The sequence below is a fragment of the Nuphar pumila genome, chromosome 10 (genome assembly GCF_984573655.1).
Source record: "Nuphar pumila chromosome 10, dmNupPumi1.hap1.1, whole genome shotgun sequence".
Lineage (NCBI taxonomy): Eukaryota > Viridiplantae > Streptophyta > Magnoliopsida > Nymphaeales > Nymphaeaceae > Nuphar > Nuphar pumila.
Window position 1 is genome coordinate 100,246,147 of NC_143258.1, and position 15,501 is coordinate 100,261,647.

The following is a 15,501-nucleotide window of genomic DNA, read 5'->3' on the forward strand; positions in this document are numbered from 1 at the left end:
TTAATTATTTTTTATTGCCAAGATTTTGCCAAAAATGCGAGATTTATGGAATTTTTCCAATTTCTTGTGAGTTTTTGTAAAACGAGAAATTGCCGATAAAAACGTTTGTCACTATGCTATAGAGAACCGCCCTTGTGATCGATGTTCATACAAAGAGAAATCTGAAGAAGCAACCTGTGAAATGGAAGACTATTCGGAAGCCAATCATCGATCAACAATGAAGATAAAAGAAAACAGACATTAAATTGCCAAGTCATCATGGATCAACAATGGAGATAAACTAGTGGGGGATAAAAAAATAATGTTAGATTGCCAAACAGTCTAGAGATGACGAGAAATCTAAACCGTGATGAGATAGAAAATGGAATAGATGAACAGAATGTATGAAAAATGGCCACACAAAAAGACTCAACAATGAACTTTCAGAATTTCTTTAGTAAAGCAAACTTTCAGGCAACAACTACCTTAGCAACTTAACAATGCAGGAAATGGGAGTTAGAGCGTTTTATACAACAGATGACTGCATCTACAATCAGAACCTATCCCAATTCGAGCCCAACCAGAAAACTTGAAATAAATACAACAGGTAGCTGCTACAATGGATCAGATCTATAGCTCTGGATGTCTACAAAGACCAACATCCAGTTGTACTATAGCTCACGAGTCGGCCAGATCTTTACAACCTGTATGCAACTTTGATTTTTCTAAGAACAAGAATCATGAGAAAAAAGAAAAAGTTCAAGTATTCAACTAGTCATCAAAGTTTCAGTGCCTCTCTCAAACCAACGCTGAAACTGTTTTGTAGGCCTTTCTTGCCAAAAACTGGATTACCTTTCTGCATCATTGCTACAAACTCATTATAGTCTATGCGCCCATCCTGAGGAATTGCACGGAAAGAATGAATTAGATTATATTGCAGAGAAGAATTTTACCAGAAGTAAGCTGTTTAATCATGCAAGGGGGCTTGCACAAAGAAAGAGGATAGCTGTTCATAACCGATGTAAAATAGATCTTTAAATTCACAAATACGAAAACTCACATTATCCTGATCCACTTCACCAATCAACTCTTCTAGGCGGATATCTTCTATACCAAATTCTTCACAAACTTGTTGAAGTTCATCTTGTGTGATGTATCCACTCCCATCTTTGTCAAAATATGAGAAAGCTGAAAACAGATGATCTTCCCGTTCAACTTTGTTTAAATGAAGAGTCGCCGCTATAAACTCTCCATAATCAATGGTGCCACTGTTGTCTATATCTGCCTGCCAGATAGCAATGAGAACAAGCACATCAGCTAAACTGCTAAACAACAAGCTAATAAATGATGTAACCAGATGGCCCTTAATGTAAATACTGAACATATGACAAGAAAGAAATGATAAAAAGTATTCTCAATGGCCCACGAGGGACATCTGGTAGGGACGACTTGTGAATATCACCAAGTTGACAGGACATCACAAGTTCGAACTTTGAAACCCACAGGTAGCGTCCTTTGTGACAAGGTCGAAGCTGGGTGTACTCCCCGGGGGACCTCAAGGGTTTTACCAACCGGAGGCCAGCCAATGTGCGGTCGGTGATTGGGGTGGGAGGTTGGGGGGGAGGTGTTTCTTGGATTATCCAAAAAAAAAAAATATTCTCAATGTCTAGATGAGCTGCACATAATATTACAACAATAACAGAGTTATTGCTGGCTTCTCCTGAGAAAAGAAAAGGGAGAACTGAATTTAGTTAATCGGTGCTTAGGTTAGGAATTGCAATTGCTGCCATGAAAACTACCAAAAGAAAAAAAAAAGCCTTGGTTCAAAATGTCGAATATGAAGCACTATGTCCTCAACCCAGAGGCCCTCAGTCAATGGTCCAAAATGTCAGAAATGTCAGTAGTCGTGACAATGGAAATCTTTGTACAGAATCTGCAGGAGATACTTACTGCTTCCATTAGAGCATAGATTTCAGATTCCATCAGATTAGCACCAACCCTTTTCAAACCAGCCTTGAGTTCCTCAAAGGTGATAGATCCACTGTTGTCTGTATCTATCATCTTGAACATTTCTTTCAGCCCGGCAATCTCTTCTTCTGAGAGACTTTCAGCAATGACCTATAATGGGCACCACAATTTTTAATTATACAGTTTTCAAAACAAAGCATACAAAACTTTTGGGCATGTGGATGATGTCTATGATGCAATTAGGAAAAAAAAAATCAGTAGCTTCAAATGGTTGTTGATTAGATAAACTATTATAACTCAAACATCCATAAGTAACATGACAATGTGTCCTAATAATATTCATATGGTGCGATATGCTCGTCCTGCAAACTTGTATTCATGTTGCATGCAGATTCAGAAAATATTCTCAACGTTTAGGTGCTACTTACTCTTAAAGCCATTTTCTTGAGCTTATTCATGGCAGAGAATTGCTTCAAACGGGTAAGAACTGCAGAATCAAGCGGCTTATCAGGAGCAACACCATCAATCTGAACCCACGGATGACCTGAAAAGGAAACAGCAAATGTGGACTTCATAAGATGAAACAGTTTCACTCTCATAATTATTGAAATTATTTGTAATCAGATTTTCCAACTTTCCTATAAAAAAATCAGTACTCTTTGGTCTCTCACAAAAGGACAAAATACAGGAATCTCCTATGTAAAATTTCACAACAAAAAGGACAGCAAGCTAAATTTGACATACATATTGGACAAATCCAGAACATACAACCAGCAGCATTGGGGTTATAATCAAACATGGAAACACCTTGCTAGTTGCTGCATCTATCTACAATTTTTGCAAGAGTTTATGCGCTTGTATATGAAAATAACCGGTGACCAGATGCTTGTCAGCTTTCAAAAACTAGCTAGTGAGAACTGGCATAAAAAGAAAAATATGAACTGGCCACTTTGTAGTAGTGTGAGTTTTGTTTCCTTTTCTCTTTACCTTGAAAAAACACTTCATTGCAATGGATATAAAAGTGATATTTCAAAAAGCAAAACGAATATCTTGACAAACTGACTGCGTTGAATATCTACAGAACCAACAGATCATGGAAGAATCGAACTTACACAAGACTTGATGAGCAGTCGGACGCCTTTTGGGATTCCTAACAAGCATTCTTCTGATCAAATCCTTTGCCTCATCCGAGACCGCAGGCCAAGGATCCATCGAAAAATCAAGCTCACCATGCAAAACCTGTTCAAAGATTCCCTGTTCGTTTTCTGTAAGGGAAACCACATAGCAAAAAGTTAAGCAGCTACTTTTCTGTGAAAAATGGCCACATTATGCAAAGATTATGAAGGGAAAAAAATCCAAGATTCTCACCAGCCCAAAATGGAGGAACTCCACTTAACAAAATGTAAATGATGACGCCTGCACTCCAAACATCTGCTTCCGGTCCATAATGTTTTCGGAGCACTTCTGGTGCAACATAGTAAGGGCTCCCAACCACATCAGTGAATATTTCTCCTGTAGAAAAAGGAAAAACTTCTCAATATATGCGTCATAATTTTTTGTAAATTCGAAGCTTAGCAGACAAAGAACATCAGCTTTATACAAATGGGCATTTCTCTTTTGCTAATTCAGCTTGGTATTGCAATGGCTAGTCAGTAGAAGAATTACAACCACTCTATATATAATCAGAAAGAATAAAGCATAAGAAAAATAACAAGAATCATTAAATCCTAAGAGTAAAAGATAATCTAACCAACCACCTTCAAGCATAAGACTGTACAAAAAAGCAAACTGCATGCATGTTGTTATCTGACAACCGATTAAACGACGAATTGAACACTATGCATGCATATCCAATCTTGGATGCATTTATAAACAATAAATTCCACCAAACTGATCCGCACAAGTAGTAGGAAGAGGCGGAAATCCAAAAAATTCGAACACGTGATAGTTAAAAAGGGAACTTGATGGGCAGAGAGAAACTGAAATGGAAAGTGTAAGACCCTGTCAACATGAGAAACAGAGAGCAAGAAAGAGTTGAGCAGACAAATGCACCTGGTCTAAAAAACATAGACAATCCGAAATCAATGGTTTTGAGAGGCGATTCCTCGCTCTGATCAACGAAAAGGAAATTCTCGGGCTTTAGATCGCGATGCGTGACCCCTAGAGAATGGCATGCTTCCACAACACCGACGATAACTCTCGCGAGCTCGGCCGCTTGCCTCTCCGTGTAATGCCCCTTAGCAATGATCCTATCGAAAAGCTCTCCCCCAGCACATAACTCCATCACCACATGAACTGCCACCGAGTCCTCGTAAGCGCCTTTAATCGATATCACATTCGGGTGACCAGCAAGATGGTGCATTATCTGAATTTCCCTCCTCACGTCTTCGACGTCCTCCTCCGTCGTCAACTTCCTCTTCGCGATCGATTTGCAGGCGTACTCCTTGTTGGTCGCCTTCTCCACGCACAGATACGTAGTTCCGAATTGCCCCTGACCGAGTTTCTTCCCCAGACTATAGAGATCCTTCAAATTCTCCGTCTTCCGCCCGAGAACGCAATTACAAATACTGGTCTGCCTCTTAACTTCGGATGGTGGTGGTGGTGACCTCTTAGGATTCTCCTCCTCTGGTTTTGGCGCCGCCTCTGCTATTTTCACCGGCGAGGGAGGCTTATCCTGAACGGGAGGCCGCTCGGCCGGCTTCGATTCCGCCGGCGCCTCTGCGCATGCTTCGGCACCATTTGGCGGAAGAATCTGCTCCGGTGTTTTTGCCCTCCAGACAGTCTGAAAGAAGCCGTTTTTAGCAAAGTTGGGGCCGACGCACGTATTCCCCATCCGAGAGCGCCCTCAAATTCCGATTCTGGGCACCCCGCGAACTCGATCTGACATCGAATTCGAGTCTCTTCTCTTACAGAGTGCATTCACGGAGGAGAATGAAAGTCCTCCTCTCAGATCCGTCTTTCATCAAACGGAAAAACAAGATTTCGATACGGAAAACCACAATCTCGACCGCAGTCAAACGACTCAACGATATTCGGATGAACAACCCCCACGAATTTATCGCTGAGAAAACATCACCAACAAGGAAAATGAAGAACTTCTCCCGCTATTCGAATGTCTTTCGATAGCTTCGTCAGGGTAACCGATTGGAACCGGACAAAAAACCTCAAAAAAAAACGATAATTTCTTCAGGATGACCAACCGGGAGACCAAAATCCCCAAATGCAGACCAAAAATATATAATTTTAAAGATTGATTGAACCAAATGGAACCGAAAACAAGATTATAATCAATATGAAAGAATGGAAAATAAATAGGAAGAAGAAAAAAAAAAAATATGTAAGGAAGGAGACGAAGAGTGCCCAAAGAGAGAGAGAGAGAGAGAGAGAGAGATTACGATATCAGATTGGAGGGAGGAGACGCCATTGACAGGAGGGCGGGCGAGGGCTTAAAATCCCTTCAACCCACAACCGCGTCTTAATTACAAAACACACCAGCAGATTTGGAAATTACGCGAGATTGTTTACTCATAAGTAAAGGCTCCAATAGAAAGGCCAAGCTCCAATTTTTTTCTTTTTTTTATTAATAAAATAACTAAATAAGGGAGAGATAGGGCCTGCACAACCAGAGAGCACTACGAAACACGCTTTTGACTTTTCCGTTATTCTGGCAGCGTCTGGGTGGGCCCATCCTCGCACAGGTGGGCCCTGACCCGACCCGGATCCATGTCAGATCGGACCCCATGGGTCTCTGTTGGTTCAAGAATCTAACTACATCTCAATGAACGAATGAGACATTCGGGTAGTCAGAAAACCAGTTTGAGGCTGTGAATTTGGAGCAAGTCAAGTGAAGCATTGACTGATCGGATTCGAGTTGGTCTCTTCGGACCGGAAAGATCCAGTTTTGATGCCATGTATTACCTAAACTGGTTCAATTCAAGAGTGACCTTGAATTGAACAAGTGGGTCACGTGTCAGATCATGAAAATCCAACGGCCAGGATCCTATCAATCCAAAGTGAAGGAAGTCCAAAAAACTTCGAATATATTCAAGCGATTTCTATCATAGATCTGGACCGTCCATTTGCAAGATCGACTGGCCAAATAGCTTGGATATTCCAACCCCTGCCTCCCAAAACCAACCAACCAGTCCACCACATAAACAACAAACGACTAACAGTTGCGCATGCTTGCTTGGGACTCGGTTTCCTTTTGAAAATTTCCATTACTAGGGAGTTTGTTTTATGCCCTTTTTCCTATGAAAAAAGCTATTTTTGATAGGAAATAGAGTTTCTTTCATAGAAGAAACAAACAACTTCGTTAGAAACATGTGGTAGGACTCGCATAACAAAAGCCATAAAACAGCTTTCGTGTCAAAATGGGTTCATACCTCCTATGAGAAAACACTTTCCCTCCAAAGTGTCTTCTTCAAAGGGAATAAGTTCTCTTGGGTGAAAGTGTGGCTCATTTGTTTCGTGCAGTTTTCATGGGAAATTGCTGAGCTGGTGACCATTTCCTTCCCTTTCGCATCATGGATGAAACAGTATCACGGATGAAAAAGTGTCATGCTATCAAAGTAGGCTGCAGTTTTTCTCAACCACCTTCCTTTTAGGAAAGAACTTTCATGGGAAGATTGAGCAAACAAGTTTTTTAGAAATGTGTCACTCTCATGGATGACTCTGTCCTTTCAAGAACGAAACAAACAGGCCCTAACTACCAAGGGCGTGCTTGACACGCTACAGCCTACACAAATCCCACTGCTGGAACAAGCGGCCCCAGCATTGGGCGTCCTGTGTTTGATATACACATGATAAATACTATAGCACATAACGAAGAGATTTGTCCAGCGAATCAAACACAACCTAAGGGCACGTTTGGAAGCAAGAAAATAGTAGGAAAGAAAAATTATAACTTTTTCAATCGTTGCAAACAAGAGAAAATTTTTGAAAGAAAAGTTTTTCTAAAAAAGTATGTTTTTAATTAAAAAAAAAATCCTCCACCCAAGGGTAGAAGAATTTTTTTCTATCAAAAATTATTTTTGATTAGGGCAACCATTTGCCAAAACACATCTCATCCCATGTGCTGCCATAAGAAGAGCTTCCTCCGCCTTAATTTTCCTCCTACCTACCACTATTTTCCGGTCTCTCTCTGTCTTGGGTGTGGTCAACCACCTCTCTCTCTCTCTCTCTCTCTCTCTCTCTCTCTCTGAGTGGGGGTTGATTGACCCCCTATCATTTTTCTCTTATTTTCTATTTTGTTTTTATCATGCTACACAAACAATGAAATTTTTTCATTTAAAAAAATATCATATTAAAACTTTTTATAATCTATTTTATTCTGTGAGAATTTTTCTTGCTTTCAAAAGTGCTCTAAAAGACTCAAAAGACACCAAAATAGGCCGTTTGGCACTTTGGCTTATATAAAAACAGTCCAGGACAAAAAAAATACAATTTACAAAGAACAAAAGGATTGGACTGTGTAAAAGCTTTGTATTTTAATGGGGCAAGTTTGTCTCACTCACCCCTTTGATTGCTTATTAATTTGGACGCTGAAACAAACAACCAGCCACGATGTCTAAAGACCAAATCAAATGATTCTTCAGAAAAAAGAGAGTTGGTGGACCAAGTAAAAGGATTATCAACTAGACTAAGTTTCAATAGTCAAGTCAAAACATTATTTTTTTCTTACCATTTCACACAGATCATCCAGCTACTATCATCTCCTCAAGGTCATTCATCAGTCTTCTGTGAATGCTCACATCTGTTCTTGTTGCTTTGCAGGAAGATTTCTTGCCTGCAGCTCATGTTCTATCAGTCGTGGCTGTGGATGCCAATGGATTGGATTTTATCTGATATTCCACACAATTCAACTTCGTTTAGTCGAATTGGATAAAGCAAAAGTCATGTTCAATTACAATTGGATTCTGGTATAGTTTTGAATTTTGTTGTCAAATCCAACATATATATATATATATATGGATTTAGTAGATATCTGTATCCAATTGCATGTGAAGATTTGGATATAGTATGAGTTTTTCTTCATCCAAATTAGGATCTGATCACTCTGACTCTTGTAAGACATGATATTGGTCATATCTGAACTAGGGTTGGCCATCGGGCCAGCCCGACTCATATTCCAGCTCGAGCCCGGCCTGACCCAGTTATAATCAAGCTCGGGTTGAGCTTGGTCCAGGCCCTTTAGACCTGACCTTGTTAATGGGCTGGACCTTTCAGCCCTGTGCATTTTGCACATGAGCTTAGCCCGAGTGCCACCTAATGGCCACCCCCCATCTGAACTGAAAGCAAACACCCCTATGGCCCCAAGTTATGCCCAAGGACTCATGTAAGGGTGTCAATGGGTCCGATATGGTTCAGACCCAGGTGGGTTCAAACCCAGATCGGACTGAAGGTGTGGGTACCAGGTCTGGAACTGGGTCTTATCGGGTCTGCCATATGGAAAACTATACCAGGACCCTATAAGAATAACATGAACCAGACCTGGTTCATACCCTGCAAAATAATATTTTTCAACTTTTTTACAATGAAAAATCACGGGTCTTAACCAAAATTTGGGTCGGGCCCGGGTCTGGTATGAAATTTCACGAACCATATCCAACTCCATATACTAATTGGACCCTTTATGTCCAACTCGGAATCTAATCGGACATCATTCTTTATTACCAAACCCTGACCCTATAGGGGTTTTGGTACAGCTTGGGTCTGTATTCAATCTGACCCGTTGACACCCCTAAACTCATTAACTGTTCCAACAATTTTGTGGATGATGTCAAAAGCTAAAAGCCTGAAACTTTATTAACATAGTGGTTCCATCTCCAGATGATGAAGCTCTCCCAGCTAGAAGAGTAGGGCTCCGCTTGTCTGGTAGGAGCAGCTAGTGCATGTCACCTTGTGTTGGGAAGTTGCAAGTTCAAATACCAATGGTATAGTTGTATAACTGGTAGGGGTCTGCCTAACCCCAGCTTGCCTTTCAAAAAAAAAAAAAAGAATGTGATTTGCTTGGGATTGACTGTTGGATCATGTATTTTCAATGAAAAATGTGATTTTTTGATGCTTGAATATTTACAAAAAAATTGAGTCGTTGATTTTCAAGCCTTAGAAGATGCTTCTTTTGCATCGTAATCGAATGATGCACGACTCAATTATATGCTCTCTCTCTCTCTCTCTCTCTCTCTCTCTCTCTCTCTCTCTCTCTCTCTCTCTCTCTCTCTCTCGGTCATCTGAGGTCTGCCATTTGTGGTGTCTTGGCTTCTCTCAACATTCCATCCCAAACCCCTGTTTCCATCGTCGACCATCAGGCAGCCTTCTGTGGCCACCACTGTCAGCGCCCATCTATAGCCTCTTTCGATTGCCGTCGTCCCCCAGCGGCAGCCATCTGCGACTATTGCTCTTCTGTCAACACTCCCAAACCCAAAACCCACATCCCCACCGGTTGTTTCTCCATTTTCCCTCAACACTCCCAAACCCCTATCTCTCTTTCTCGGCCATCAGGCAGCCACCGCCGTCAGCGTCCATCTATAGCCTCATCGACCTCCGTCGGCCCCCAGCGGCAGCCATTTGCAGCCACCAACGTCAGCATTCATCTGTAGCCATCATCGAACTTCGTCGTCTTTCAACGGCAGTCATCTGTGGCTTTTGCTCTGCACTCCCAAACCCCAAACCCCCAGCACCATCGGCTCTACGCTACCAAACCCATATCACCACCGTCACCCCCCCCCCCCCAGCGGCAGCCATCTGCGGCCACCACCGTCTGCATCCTTCTATAGCCATCGTCGACCACCGTCCATCTCTAGCCGTCGGACACTCCCAAACCACCATCTCCACTGTTGGCCCCCAGTGGTAGACATCTGCGGCAGCCTCTACTCATCATGGCAGAGCTCAGCCAACAGAGTCCCTACCGATCTCTCTCTCTCTTTCTCTCTCTCTGCAAAACACTGGCAGTAGACACGCATATTCCACCTCTGGTATCGAGCACCTCTCGATCTTCACAGCGCAGTTTTTTGCCCTGCAGCGTTCCGCATAGTCTGCACTCCCCAGCCTCAACGGATTGTCGCTGAGATCAAAGATAAGCCCAGTAGCCTTGTTGAACTCCCCGTTCCAGTCCTCGAGGAACAGTATCGCGTCTCCAGCCTTCAAATTGGCCTTCCACCTTCCCTGCAAAGGTCTCGTTGAAGGAGACGGTAAGTCTTTCTCTCTCTCTCTCTCTCTCTCTCTCTCTCTCTCTCTCTCTCTCTCTCTCTCTCTCTCTCTCTCTCTCTCTCTCTCTCTCTCTCTCTCTCTTTGCTGAGGATCTCTTTTTGCTAAGGATGAGAGACAAGTCATGGGGGCACGATCGTTTTTGGAGTATCTCATGTAGTCGTTCGGTTTCTCGCAACAAAGAGGCTCTCCGAGAGTTGGCGGATGGGATTAATGCTTGGGCCTTGGCTGTGTCGCTCCGAAAGTGGGGGGGCTCCCGTTAGGGTCCCTTTCAGGTTGTCTCAGGGATTCTTCATATCCTTAGCCGGGTTCCTAGTCTATGGCTTGCGTCGACGAGCGCTTGATTTAGCTGACGTTCGGGGGTTTGTTAAGTCCCTTCGTAGAGAAGCTCTTGAAGACAATGGGATTCAGGGGTCGCTCAGTGCTCTTTTTTTCGGTTGTACTCTAACAAGGATGTATTAGAGGGGTGGAAGTTCGTTAGGCTGGCGTGGCAACCATCTTGCTGTAACCTTAGGTGACGAGCCGATGTGGGTCGGGCAAAGCCGGGAGACTGGTGGTGTAATGTGTGTTTCAATCGCAATTTTCGTTCCAGAGTTTTTTGTCATAGGTGTGGCTCAGATAGTTCAAGAATTCGACGTATTGTTTGTCTAGCCGGTGAATCTCGGATGCCGAAACCTTCACCATAGGCCAGACAACGGGTACCTGCTCCTTGTAAACCTGGTGTATCTTTCTGTGATATGGCGCAAGTGTGTGCTTTGGAGGCAGGCACCTCTACATTTTCGGCGGTTAAGATCGGATCGCTCTGGGTAGCGTTGAAGATATTTGATGTCGTATGTTCGTTCCGCAAGGCCGATCGTTCACCGCAGTTCTTTCGCTCGTATCTCGGAGCAACCATCGAGAAGCGTTCTTATCAGTCGGCCAGTTGTCACATTCGCCCTAACGAGTTAATGAGTACGACTGTTCTCGGGATGGAGTGTGGGTCAACTTGCATGGAGAAATTTTTGGGCTTTGTTCGTACATCCAACGTACGTTCATCTGGTTTGCCTCTTCGATTCTTGGGTTGCCAACACGATCTTGCTTCCGAGAGGTGTGTTGCATTTATCGACTATGATGGATCTGAGGCTTGTTCTTTTTTTTATGATCGTGGAATCTTTTGTTCTACCGATTCTACCCGTCGTATCTTGACGAGATTCTTACTGCATACAGGCATCATGGTTTGCATGGGGTCTGCCCTGACATGTTTTTTTGGTTTTACCTACGTGGTCTCGATTTCTCCTTGCATGTCGCAACAAACTCAATTTTTGTGTTCGACGGACTGCCTGCCCGATCAAGACGGGGGCTGTCCCGTAGAGGTTCTCAGAGCACCTGTTCAAGGGGTCTCATAGGTCTCTTGCTCGCAACCTGTGCATCCACAACCTTGCCCAGATTTGTTACGTTCGGAGTGTGGGGCACAGGGGGTCGAGGACAGGTTCGTCATTTGGGGTATGTCCTTCGCCGAGGCTGCGCGGGCATTAGGAGTGCAGATTTCACCCGGGCAGCTTTCTTCAATCCATTAGCAGATTATTCCTCGAGTACAATCGGCAGATAGGGTTGCAAATAGCCTCCATAGAGCGAAATCATTGGCCCGTTCGCAAGCCCAGTTTCAAGAAGATGGATCAAGCTCAGTGTGACGCTCAGTTAGGCAAAGGCGCACTAGGGTGCTCCCTGACTTCTTATCATGAAGATGTGTATTTGGAATATTAGAAGCATGAATTTCTCTCGTAAGCGCTTGTTTTTAGCTAACTGGATTAGATATGAAAGTCCGGACATCGTTGTAATTTGTGAAACCAAAATGGAGGATATTTCGTTATCAGTGACGTCTTACTTATGGAGAGGTGCAACATATGCTTTTAAACCGGCCGTTGGGTTTGCTGGGGGCATCTTGGTTCTTTGGAAAGCTTCTCTTAAGGTGACAATAGTGGATATTGGTCTTTATTCCATCTCTCTTTGTGCAAACTTGTTGTCGTCGCTACAAGATGCCGTCTTCACCTTTGTGTACGGTCCTGTTGTGTCGTCCTCGCGACTAACTTTCTGGGTTGTCTTGGACCGAGTTTTGGTTACCTTTGGAGCTATTCAGTGCTTAGGAGGAGATTTCAATTGCCTATTGTCTACGCAAGATTCTAGTCTACAAGTTCTTCTCAACTCCTCTATTAGGGGGTTTACGGAGTTTGTTTAGCAGAACCAACTGTACTCGGTACCTCATGTGGGGGAGCAATTCTCGTGGTCAAATATGAGGTCTCGCCCTTGCTTGCGGATACTAGATCATATATTTCTCTCGTCAGATTTATTTCACGCAGTCCCGGATGTCACTGATTGCCTGATGCCGCGGACCATGTCCGATCATGGACAACTAATTGTTTCTTGGGGCGCAGGCTTTAAAGCGTGTCGCAGGTTCTCCTTTGAGGAATGGTGGGTTCGTGTGCCAGACTTTCAGCAGCTGGTTGGTCAATCGTGGGCTCAACCGGTTTCAGGATCTTGGGTGGCCATTCGCATCCATGCAAAGCTTCTTCGTCTTCGGCATCGTATTAAGGAATGACTCGGCGTTAACAACCTGAACAAGTTTAGGTTCATCGGTTAGTGGGAAGCTGAGCTCTCCTCCTTGGCCCAACGTCAGGTCGATCTTGTTGGTGTGTCGGAGGGTCAAGTGCTTCAATTGCAGGAGCGTATCATTGTCCTCTCTACCCTCGTTGCAGAATGGAGAGCGCAAGATGAGCTTAGATGGAAATTAAGGGCCAGAGTTGCATGGTTGGCAAATGGCGATGATAATACACGATTTTTTCATATGAACGCATCAAATAAGTACAAAAAGAACCGGTTCTTCTCGATCGAGATCGATGGATGCCAGTTTGATCAGCATAATTGCCTGCCAGCTATTACTTCTTATTTCTCCAAGCTGTATTCGACTGACGTAGGCGTTGGGGGGCTCATCGACGATATGGGTTATAAGCGGTTGGCGGCAAACCAATTTGTTCCTCTACAGGATAGATTCACCGAAGCTGAGATTTTTGATGCTATTAGCAGCCTCTCAGGATGAAAGGCCCCAGGCATTGATGGTTTGCACGTAGACTTCTTCAAAGCTTTTTGGTCAATTGTTAAAGCTGACCTGCTCCAGTTGTTCGATGAATTCTATCGTAATGCCAGGCTGCCTAAACCATACCATGTGGCAGTCATTTCTTTGATTCCTAAAAGGCAAGGGGTGTCAGACATATCCAACTTCAGGCTGATTTCGGTGATGGGCGCTCTGTATCGCATTATATCTAAGGTGTTGGCTAACCAATTGCGCGCTGTCATCGATCAACTTGTCTCTCTGAATCAGGGGGCTTTTATTCCAGGTCGAAGTGTGCAAGGGTCATTTATTTGTGCAACTGAGCTTCTTCACTCTTTACAGTCGACTGGAGCACCGTACTTCTTGTTAAAATTGGATTTTCACAAGGCTTATGATAGTCTGACATGGGATTTTCTGTTTGAATCTCTAACAAATATGGGGTTCGGCAACCGGTTTATTGCATGGGTTAAGGAGCTGGTCACGAAATCAGTGTTGTCGGTGTGCATCAACGGACTGAGAGAGAAAAAATTCAAGTTGGGTAGAGGCGTGCGACAGGGTTGTCCCCTCGCCCCCATCCTCTTTAATATCGCGGCAGAGGGTTTACCTATTCTCATGAAAATGGCAGAACAAACAGGCTTCTTGAATTCGTTGAGCATTCCTGGTTTTGTTGGTCACACAATTCAATATGCAGATGATACTTTAATATTTGGTCATGTGAATGTTAATCAAATGTCTAGGTTGTGCTTCATTATTAAAATATTCGCTGCAATTTCTGGCCTTCGCCTGAACGAGAGTAAGTGCGCTCTGGTCTTACTCAATGCTGACCCTCTCCTCCAATTGGCTGCTGTAAGGATCTTCAACTGCCCGATATCTGACCTTATTGTTAATTTCTTGGGTCTATCATTGCACTCACTGCAGCCGTCGAGAACTTCGTCTTGGACGTGTACTATAGAGCGGGTGCAAGGGAGATTGCAGTCTTGGAAGGCCCAATATTTATCGTTTGCGGGATGATTGACGCTCATTCGCCATGTTTTGGCCAGATTACCAGGTTTTTGTATGAGCATGTCCATTATACCGACGACAGTAGAACGAACGATTAACTGTTTGCTTTTGCACTTTCTTTGGTCTGGGAATGCGTCTCACAAAAAGTACCCGCTTGTTTCTTAGCAGCAGATCGTTCTCCTGAGGCAGCGAGGCGGCTTGGAGATTCCGACTCTGAGAAAAAGGAGCATCGTTTTAGTCTTGAAGTGGGCTTGTGCTGCTTCTACATCTCCATCTTCTTGGGCTACGTTTGTTAGGGAGAAATATGGTAGTTTACCTGACTCCCTTCTTTCGACGCCCAGTTCAGTGTGCCATTCGTCCCTCTGGTTGGAGTTGCGGAAAACACTTCGCTCCTTCAGTGACAGGGATCTTAGGCTTGGCCATGGCCGCCCGTGGCTTCACTGGGCCATGGCAAGCGGAGACAGGTTCTCCATTAAGCAAGTTTACTATTCCTTGTTGCCATCCGGGATGGATTGGTTTTCCATTGATTGTATATGGGGTAAGGGGCTCGCTCCAAGGGCAAAAGCGTTGGCGTGGTTAGTGGCTCTGGATCGTGTTCAAACCCAGTTGAATGTCAGGAAACGGGGGCTTCAATTTCTAAGCATGTGTGTTTTTTGCGAGAAGGCGGTAGAGGACACGACTCACCTATTTTGGTTTTGCTCGGTAGTTTTAGACCTATTCTTTCAAACTTGGGGTGCACCGCCGGTTTAAACACGTTCGAGTTCTGTTATTCGGGACCTCTTGTTTGGTCTCATGAGTTTACGAAACAAAAAAAGGGAGATTATTGTGGCAGGTATGGTTGTTTTCAGCATGGTGGGTGATATGGACTGAAAGAAACGATATCTTTTTCAGGGGCATCAAATTCAATTTTAGAAGGCTACATCAGCGGGTTATGTTTGATGTGTATCTGACTCTTAAATTATATAGTAGAGACGGGGGTTTGGATCTACTTGTACTCTGAACTGTGCACAGTCACCATCTAGATGGTGGCTGTCTTACTCTTATGTTCCTCTCTCATCCAATATTCGGTTGGATGTATTTTGGTAATGTTGAATGATAAATGTTCTTCTCTCTCTCTCTCTCTCTCTCTATATATATATATATATATATATATATATATATATATATATATATATATATAGTTTAATATTTACTATCGTCATGGGCAAGGAACCACTTAATAACAAATTGTAATATTTTTAATGTCTATGTACATCTGG

The 15,501-nt window shown here is 43.4% G+C and overlaps 1 protein-coding gene across 1 annotated transcript; it reads right to left on the reverse strand.

The window, feature by feature from the left end:
• Positions 1 to 408: 408 nt before the first annotated feature.
• LOC149827573 (calcium-dependent protein kinase 10-like) lies at positions 409 to 5,348 on the reverse strand. Its single transcript, XM_090019504.1, has 7 exons — positions 4,000 to 5,348; positions 3,316 to 3,459; positions 3,060 to 3,212; positions 2,376 to 2,491; positions 1,930 to 2,097; positions 1,040 to 1,264; positions 409 to 877 (listed from the first exon to the last, which is right to left on the reverse strand). The coding sequence occupies exons 1-7, from the start codon at positions 4,778 to 4,780 to the stop codon at positions 758 to 760; spliced, it is 1,707 nt and encodes a 568-aa protein (XP_089875630.1). The 5' UTR covers positions 4,781 to 5,348; the 3' UTR covers positions 409 to 757.
• Between the last annotated feature and the right edge of the window lie 10,153 nt (positions 5,349 to 15,501).

Excerpts from the sequence above, each read along its gene's own strand:
- LOC149827573 (XM_090019504.1), bottom strand. The coding sequence starts at position 4,780 with ATGGGGAATACGTGCGTCGGCCCCAACTTTGCTAAAAACGGCTTCTTT. Across the intron at positions 3,213-3,315 it reads AGTTCCTCCATTTTGGGCTG|AAAACGAACAGGGAATCTTT; the intron begins GTGAGAATCTTG and ends TTTCCCTTACAG. Across the intron at positions 2,492-3,059 it reads GACTGCTCATCAAGTCTTGT|GTCATCCGTGGGTTCAGATT; the intron begins GTAAGTTCGATT and ends TTTCCTTTTCAG.